General features: G+C 38.5%; 1 protein-coding gene across 2 annotated transcripts in view; it reads right to left on the bottom strand.

Moving 5' to 3' along the window:
• Window positions 1–9,647, bottom strand: part of Lama4 (laminin subunit alpha 4) — a 162,751-nt gene that overhangs the window by 23,407 nt on the left and 129,697 nt on the right. For both annotated transcript variants that reach the window (XM_008852394.3, XM_017803011.2), the window contains exons 27-31: window positions 7,859–7,997; window positions 7,286–7,423; window positions 3,925–4,058; window positions 2,950–3,114; window positions 1,519–1,672 (exon numbers count right to left, since the gene is read on the bottom strand). In XM_008852394.3, the coding sequence (XP_008850616.1) occupies window positions 1,519–1,672; window positions 2,950–3,114; window positions 3,925–4,058; window positions 7,286–7,423; window positions 7,859–7,997 (730 nt within the window). The remainder of the gene's footprint in view (window positions 1–1,518; window positions 1,673–2,949; window positions 3,115–3,924; window positions 4,059–7,285; window positions 7,424–7,858; window positions 7,998–9,647) is intronic.

Genomic DNA, 9,647 nt, shown 5'->3' with positions numbered 1-9,647 from the left:
CAGATTCTTGGCTAAAAGTCAAAATGTCCTTGGGCCTCTTAGCAATGTACTCTGTTCCAAAGGCCAAAAATGTCAACAGTATTTGGGAGCTTGTATCTAATCCTTAAAAGATTTTAGGGTTACCTCTTCAGAGGGGAGAATGTTAGAGTAGCCAAAAGCCCCATAAAAATAAATAAGTGAAAGAAGAAAAAGAAAAAGAAAAAAAAGTGATGGGGAGATGTGGGAGGTGTTAGAGGGGAGGGAGTGGGCATGGATTTGATCCAAACACCTTATATGCATGTATTAAATTCTCAGTAATGTTTTTGTAAAAGTTAAAAAAAAAAGTTTAAACCAGTGACTGCAAGTTTTTCTTGGTAGCAACTGAAGTTACATCTTTTGTAGGCTACATGAGTCTTGGTAGTTAAATTTTTCCCACATGGGAAAAATAAATAGAAAAAGGCAAAAGAGATCACTTGTAATGGTGAGAGGCAGGTGATAGGCTTCAGAAGTAAATAGGCAATGAAGATAGGTCTCGCTCAGCAGATAGGAGCTAGGTTTCTAGGAGGAGAAATCATGTGGAGGGAAGTGGAGACAGAATGAATACAGATCCTGAGGGAGGGAGGGGAAGGGGCCCATTTTGGTAACAGTGAAGAGGCTGACGTGGGAAGAATTAGTGAAGTGTGCAAGTGAAGACATGAATTCAGAGAGGGAAAGAGGTGCTGATCATACAGGGCCTATTATGACTGGCATGGACTTGGGCTGTCATTCCGAGAGCAGCGGGGGTTGGGGGACACTTTGATAGAGGAGTGACATGCTATGTTTTATCTTTATAGGGGTCTGGATGCTGCAATGAGGACACACCGTCAGGGAACAAAGTAGAAGCAAAGAGCACCGTTTGGAAGCTATTGCAATAATTCACACGATGATGGCTTGGGCCTGGATGGGGCACTGACAGTGCACTGTTAAAACTGCATCATGAAGGAGATGGAGTATCTGAGACTGAAGGAATAAGAAAGGACTAGGGGTTTCATTGGGAATGAAAGCAAGTAATGTGCATGTTAGGAATAAATAAGAAAGAACAGCAGTCAGAGAATAGAATTCTAGAGTTCAAGGATTTGATGGGGGAGCGGGTATAGTTGCTAACCACCTGTGCACATAGGTGGCAGAACATAAAGGTGGGTAAAGGAAAACAAACTTTAATAATTTTCGTGATTGTAACACAGGAATGAAATTATTACACAAAAGCAGCTTGTAGCAGACAGTACTAAACAATAGCTACACATAAGAATTGTCAAGAGCAGAGCAATTTCGATTGCCTGTAATGAAAAGCAATTAGAAGCACGAGGAAGCAGCTGACTCAGTGTTTCCCTTAGCACAGTAACTGATGTAACAAGCCGGTAAGTTGGAGCTTGATACTACAAGAATCCTCTTTTATGAAGACACAGTTGTAAACTGGAGCAGATTCTACAAGGCAACCATGTCTGGAACTGTGTGTGTGCAGCATGGGGGAACTGTGAATTCTGCATGGCACTCTTTTACCTGTTTGTTTTGACTTGTTTTAGGCTTTGAAGAATTTTTTCCTTTCTTGTAAAGGAGAAATAACGGTGACGACTCAATGGGACACTCATAAAGTGAAGTGTGGACTTTCTCAGAATACCGCTGGAAATCTTCAACTTCCACATCTCTATCCAACCTGTGTTTGTAAGAGGGAAAATAACTCTAAAAATGCTGTCCAGAATTGTATAATGAAAACTATGGCAGAAACATTGACAATGGAAATATATGTGTGCATGTACACCATCACATATGCTTGTGTATGATCTATCCTTGCCTGCCTTAACAGGAATCCTTGAAATTATCATTCAACCAATTAATAACTATATTTCTGGCATTGGAAGGTTTGACTGAGGAACACCTTTTCCTTTACTGGACTCTGGATGACCAGGACCATTCTTGTATTTTTTCATCTGTATTCAATTTCTCCCTTGCTTATTCTTGTATTCGAAGTGCCTTATTGTCTGTGTTAAGGACCTATATATTAAAAATTATTATTTTCTTTTATTTTATGTTTATGAGTATATTACCTACATATATGTAAGTGCACCCATGTTGTACAATGCCCACAGTGGTCAGAAGAGGGTGCCAGATTCCCTTAGAATTGAAGTTAAGGATGGTTGTTAGTCACCATGTGGGTGCTGGGAATCAAAACCCAGTTCCTTTGCAAGAGCAGCCAGTGATCTTAGCCTCTGAGCCATCTCTCCAGTCCTGTTAAGGACCTATATTAATGGCTTTTTTAAAAAGTCATGTATTAAGGGGCTGGAGAGATGGCTCAGTGGTTAAGAACACTGGCTCTTCTTGCAGAAGACCTGGGTTTGAATACCAGCACCCACATGGCAGCTAACAACTGTCCGTAACTCCAGTTCCAGGGGATCCAGCAGCCTCTTCTGTCCTCTGTGAGCATTGCACAACATGGGTGCACTTACCTACAGGCAGGCAATACACACATACACATAAGATAAAATAAAAATAATAAATAAAATATTAAGTCACTCATTAAATTAGGAAGGCTTTCTTAAACTTTGAAAAAAGATTTTGGCATGTTTATCACTAGTACAACATTAAGAATCCATACACAAAAATCACATCTAATAGTTATAACTTGCTGTATACTGGGTGCCATGCAACGTGCTTTATGTGTATTATCTCATATATTCCTTATGACAAGCCTACCAAGCAGGGACCATTGTTATCTGCATTTTGCAGGTGAAGAAATGAAGTTTTGCTTAGCCACACCATACAGGAATTAAAGGGCAAAAGACAAACCCAAATATGTCAGTCATTCAAGCACATGGACCTTTAATCACTACCCTCTAATGACTCTGTAAATTTCATAATTTTTGGTTTTACTAATGCGATATTTCTATTACATGGATGAATCAGGCACACTTGCTAATAGTAAAAGTATTATACCTGGTAAAGTAGGCATTGCTTATGCATCCAGTGAAGTTAGCATACTGGGGGCTGATGGGTGAGCCACCAAAATAAAACTTCTTTTCACTTGTTTCAGTTTGTTTTGTTTTCTCTTTCGTAGGGTTCTTGCTCTTGTGTGAGCTAGTATCTACTACCAGCTCGTATCTGCAAAAGGAAAAGCTCTTTTACACACCACACACTCACTATTTTACCTTAATTCCACTCTAAATTAAATAAGCAAGTTTTCTCAAGGGGTGAAATAGAATATGTCCTTCATGAAGCCCAGGATAAAATGGTTAAGTATTCTTGTATGCAAGGACTCTCCAAATCTAGGCTAGAATTTAGACCTCTAAATTATAGTCATGTTTGTGGGAGCCTATTGTCATTGCACAGGGCATTTGGTGGCTAATCTTTATTAGAAACAGAATGTAGAAAGCTGAACCACTGTTTGATTTTATGGGTGGGTTTCACAGTAGGAGACAGGGCAGCAGTCTACAGCAGAAGCCTAGTCCCTATTTCAAAAGCTCTTTATTATGAAAAAGAAATTCTGTGTCACATGTTTTAAAGATAAAGTTAGAACTTTTAAAACATGTTATAAATGTAAGTTTCCTCTGCTTTTTAAAATCTAGAGAAGACCAGTGTTTGCTGAGATCCTTCTACGCACAACAAATCACAGTCCATTCAGTAAACAGCATGAGTCCACACTGCCTATATAGAGAAGAGAACTGGTCTTTCTATTGAAGAAAGAAAGAAAGAAAAAAACCTTTACATTTTCCTAAGCAACTTTATGGTGGTTTATTTGGAATGTCTTGAAAATTAATAGCATTTTGGGGGGAAGAAGGTAATTTGTTCCCTCTGCCACTTTCTGGAATACTAAAAAGCAACAGGACACCTAGGGGCCATAGTGTCATTCGACAGATGTATATCCTGCAAATAAACATCTTGATGGGAAGGACATGAAGTGGGGAGCTGTACCTTGTCTGTGAGACGGAGGAAATGATGAAGTGGGACAGCCCATCATGGTACTGCTTGTTTGCCGACTTAACCTTGATGCCCTTTACATCCATGACGACAGTACCATTGTCCAGTGAAATGGAAAACACATCGGACTGAAATGCAAGGACAGATGTTTACGACAGGTGTTTACAGGTGTCCGAAGAAAAGTGGACATGTTTTCAACTTTTACTTAATGGTATTGCTTTATGGTATCGCTTATAGAAACATGTAGTATACAGGAAAGTTGCTTGTAAGATAATTTCTGTAAACAGCAACAGTAGTGACTAAACCTTCTGCCTGTCTTGGTGCTGCTTTTAAAAGTAGATGTGTTTCAGGGGAGATGGCTCAGCAGGTAAAAGTACTTGCTCTGCAAACCTGATGAACTGAATTCAGAGCCCCAGAACCCATGTAAAAATCTGTATGTGGGAGTATGCATCTGTAATCCCAGCACTCCCATAGTGAAACTGAAAGTTTCAGTGATTTTTGTCGTGGCAAATGATGTCTCAGTATCAATGACTTTCATAATCCAGGCATTTCTGCCTTATCAGCTCCATTTGATCCTTTTGGAAAGACAATATTTCAACCTCTTGGAGGATGTAGGTAGATTATTAGGTCATTAGGTCAGAGTTAATTTGCTAGTGTGACTTTTAAACTTTTCTTTCATACATAGAAGCACAAGAGAAATTTCAAAAAGCAGACCATTTGTTTTAAAATATTGGCAAGTGGAGATCTTTTCCTATTTGGACACCAACTTCTAAAGTCATCCCTCAGCCCACAGACCCCTTGAATTTTATACAGAAATGGTCTACTTTTGTGGGGAAAAAGTTATTTAACTAATCAGGGTAATTTGAGGCATATTTCAGGGGCAGAAATGCTATAAAATGCTTCCTGTGAACCTTCAGATGCTGCTGATTTAAATTAAATTGGATATAAAAGTGATAGGGCTGGGGAGATAGTTGAGTGTGCATAGGGCACGAGGACCCTGTTTTGATACCTCGAGCCCACATTAAAAAGCTGGGCATGGGGTATACTCTTGTAATCTTAGCACTGGGGAGGTGGAGACAGACAGATTTCCAGGGCTCAATGGCTTATTCAGTGAGAGGCTCTGCCTCAAAAAAAACCAAAAAAAAAAAAAAAACCCAAAAAAACACCCCCCCAAAACTCAAGGTGGGATGTCACCTGAAGGAGAACAACACCTAAGATTGTCCTTTGGCTGCCACATGCACATGCCTACATGTGTACATGCAGCTATATACACATGTACCCTCCACACATATAAAATAAGTAAATTTCAAAAGGGTGACGGATATACGTAAGCATATGAAGTAAAAGTTGCTTTCAAGAATTGTGTTATGATCTACATACCCTTTCAGAGCTGTAACAGTAGGATCTTAGCATCACCAAACTTCTTCCCATCCCATTTATTAATTATCATGGTAATGGAGGTTGAACCCAGAGCTTCACACATCAGGCAAATTCTCTATCACTGAGTTGAATTCCCAGTTCTTTAGTCTTTAAAAAACATTTTATTTATTCTTTTATGTATAATGAGTGTATTACCTGCACGTATGTAAGTGTATCCGTGTTGTGCAATGCCCATGAAGGACAGAAGAGGCATCAAATTTTCAGGGAATTGGAGTTATAGATGGTTGTTAACTGCCATGTAGGCGCTGGGAACTGAACCCAGATTCTCTGCAAGAGCAGCCAGTGCTCTTAACTGCTGAGCCATCTCTCCAGCCTCCAGTCCTTTATTCTTAAAATAACAGTTTTATAAGCTGAGCTTGAATGCTTTATTATAAATCGAAAGGCAAAGAAGTGTGTAACTTCTCTCAAATTTATAAATTAAATCACAAGTGTGTTTGTCCTTAACATACAAGAAAAGGTTATTATTACTAATAATATTATTTTTATGCCATAGATGCTTTTGGTGGGTTGGGAATATATGTGGATTCCTTCATAAAGCAATATCTTAAAATCTTTAAGACAAAATATACAGGAACAGGAAGAAACCTGTTACATTGAACAAGTTGGTGATACAGTAATGCCCTTCCTTATGAAGGCACTAGATAAGATTTAATAGATTTAATAGCTTCTATGTTTTGAAACTAGTAGAAATGAAAAATGTTTTCAAATATCTGTGTTGACTGTAAAGAGCATTTGGGATTTCTTTCAATAACAAAGTTAGAGGTACTGCTAGTCCTGCTGTGGTTTGCTGGCACATCCCAAATGGAAGAAAGTGTTAAATTCCAATTAGAGAAAATAATTTTCCCCATCTGAGTCTATAGACACCTTGAATTCTAGCCATCAGTTGCTAAGGAGTGGGACTATAAATCCCAGCTTAAGAACTCAAAGTATGGGGCTGGAGAGATGATTCAGGGGTTAAGAACACTGGCTGTTCTTGCAGAAGACCCGGGTTTGAATCCCAGTACCCATATGGCAGCTAACAATTGTCTGTAACTCCAGTTCCAGGGGATCTGATAGCCTTTTCTGTCCTCTGTGGGCATTGCATGACATGGATGCACTTACCTACATGCAGGCAATATACATATACACATAAAAATAATAAATAAAATAAACTAATTAAAAAAAAGAACTCAATGTATAATATGGCTATAATGTAATGTTTTTTAGAGTCTTAAATAGGACATTTTCTTTTTCATATTTATTTTTATTTTATGTGTATGAATGTTTGGCTTGCCTGTATGTAAGTGCACTTGTACATGCAATGGCCCACAGAGGCCAGAAAACGGTGTTAAATTCCCTGAAACTGGAGTTATGGATAGCTAGTTGTTAGTTGCCATGTGACTGCTGGGAACTGAACCTAGGTCCTCTGCAAGAGCAGCCAGTGCTCTTAACTGCTGAGGCATCTCTCCAGCTCCCAAATTAAACAGGACATTTTCTGTGTATGTGTTAATCAAATCTGAACCAAAATTTTTTTTTTGTTTTGAGACATGGTCTTTCCGACTGGCCTAGAGCTTTCTATGTAGGCCAGGCTGGTCTTGAACTCACAGAGATCTGTTTGCCTCTGCTTCCCAAGTGTGCCACCACACCAGGCCAAATTTCATTTGTAACACTCATAAAACTTATTTGTGATAACAAAAACAGTTACCACAAAAAGTTTCTTCATTCATCAGAGCCTGTTCAAAACTGGACTTGATAGACCTTAATATGACAGAATGCATGAAATTTGGTGGGTGAGTTGTTGGGTGGGCGTAGATAGTGGAGGGGGTATAAATATGATCAAGATGTATTGTATGAAATGCACAAAATTCAATAAAAATATATATTGAAAAAATTAAGGTCTCAAAAAAGAGGTCCCCAGAAGAAAACAAGTACTTACCCCTGAAGCATAGTAGAATAGTAACCCGTTTGGCTGTAATGTTCGGAAATTGAAACCTCCTTCAAAGCCATCAAAGAAAGATATTTTCTGAGTTGAAGCAATGAAACTTTGCCCATTGAAATATGCTCTGCGAGATATCTGTGTGACAATAAAGTAAATACAGTGTTTTAGGGTAATTATTGAATACTTACATCAGTTTTCATATACTAGTTGTCCTGAAAGTGGGTTTGTTTCAATTTTGATTGATGCTGGTACTCAGACATGCCAGCCTTCCTTCTCTATTCCTATGGCAGCTGGGTTTCAGTTTCTCCATTTCCTTTACCTGAGTGACCAGTGGCATTCAAACAGCCTCTCTGGACTTTGGATGTCCCACCCAACTGAAGGCTGGAGCAGCTGCACAGGTCAGAGGAGCCTATAAGCCTTTCCAGCTTAGTCAGTTTTCTTTCTCCTGGCGTGAGACAGGAAGGAACCCAAGGTGTATCCAGGATCTCAGAGAAACCGAAGAGGGCTTTTCCAGCTTTGGTGAGCTTTATGTTTACTTGTAAAAAAAGCCCTTGACTGAATGGTACTTACCAGAGAGTCTTCTGGGCATCCATAACCAACTCCTAGGGTTTCTGTCTGCTCCAGTAAATTGAAATCTTTCTTTTGGAACTGGAACCCCTTCATACATCCTCTGAAGTTGATATCTAGAGGAAGGTGTGCTCTTAGAGTCCTGGAAGAGAACATCAGTCTTCACGAGTACAGCTCTGCAGCTGCTGCTGCACTCTGCCCACATATGCCACAGAGCTTGAGCTTACTTCTGGTTGTTTGTGATGGCTTTAAAATCGTTCACAGTCTAGTACTTCCTTTGATAAACATATAGCAATGTCAAACCTGTGTCTATAGAAGACTTTGTTCTGAGTCAAGACTACTTGTACACTTCTCCAAAATTTCTTAACTTGCATTATCACGTGCTTTTGAGCAGTCAAGTGAGATAAAGATATTTCTCTTTTATAGGTGATTATGAGATTGAACCACAGGGAATTGATGTACTATAGATAAAAAATAGCCAATGCTTGGAAATTTCATAAAAATAGAAAATAAGTTCTGTAACAAATACTCAGTTAGAATTTGAACTCAGGTTTCCAGATTTCTGCTAAAAGACTTGGCCATATCTGCAACACACTATAACCAAGGGAAGCCAGAAGCAGGTCTCGGAAAAAATGTTAGACTGCTGGGCCCAAAGGAAAGCAGAAAATGCTTTATCCCTAAGATCAGGCATGACATTCATGTTCAACACTCTAACCCTAGCACCTGCCATACCTGATTATATAGGAAGTGCCCAAGAATATGTTATTGGGCATTGAATGAGTATGAAGTTGGTTATGATCAAATTACAGTGGGTTAAATGCATTTTAGATAAACACTTGGCCACACTAACAGCCCTGCTGTGTTCTGCTGTCACAGATCAGAGCTGGAAGAGCATGGTATTAATAGGTAGATGTGGAGTACATAATGATAAGCATAGTGATCAAAGGTCCCTCATGACATGGTTGAATTACTGAAGAGGGTGTTTAGTTTCTAAAACTTGGGCAGCCTTCTTTAGATATGAAACGTTGAAACATGGAAAGGATTTGAATAAAGAAAATAAGAGCTTTATAACAATTGAAGTTTTTAAAACAGATTGGTTTTGCCTCTGAGGCAATAATATGTGCATGACTAAAATTATTCAAAGGTTTGAATGCTAATAGAGTAAGGGATTCTGTGTAAGATGAGGAGTGGATTCCAACATAATTCTCACCTGAGTTGGGGAGGTTATTTGTTGTTGCTGTTTTAAGATTGGAGCCTGACTCCAGAACAGTCAGAATTTTAGGAGAGTAAGTGGCTTTATTTATAAAACGCCCCAAGATCTCTAGTGAGAACCACTGTATTGGATATCTCCAAAGTTTTAACGATCTTTATTTCTATGGATTTAATGCACAGTAAGAGAGTTGAGTTTTTGAATACACTAGAATAATGTTTCAGTGCACAAAAATCACAACCTCTTAATAACCTCAAGAACTTTCATACTCTCAGATACTATTGAAGACTTCAAAATAAGTTTAAAGATTAAAACAAAAATTAAAGGATAACATGCTGGTTTGTCCTCACATAATACATATTTCTGCTTTTCCTCTTTTTAAAAAATATTTTATTTAATTTTTAATAACTATATGATTAGAAGAAGCATTTCACTACAGATTTAACATATTCAGTAACACACTCCAGAGCAAGAGTACATCTCTTTCACAAGTGAGTGGAAGTTTCTAGGTTCACAGTTGAGTTAATACAGTTATACAATATTGAACTCAATATAAACCCTGTAAGACATAAAATTGAATGA

Source organism: Nannospalax galili, unplaced genomic scaffold, assembly GCF_000622305.1.
Source record: "Nannospalax galili isolate Female #2095 unplaced genomic scaffold, S.galili_v1.0 scaffold646, whole genome shotgun sequence".
In the NCBI taxonomy this organism is placed as follows: domain Eukaryota; kingdom Metazoa; phylum Chordata; class Mammalia; order Rodentia; family Spalacidae; genus Nannospalax; species Nannospalax galili.
The sequence above is the reverse complement of the archived record's forward strand: the minus strand, read 5'-3'. Positions and strand labels throughout refer to the sequence as shown.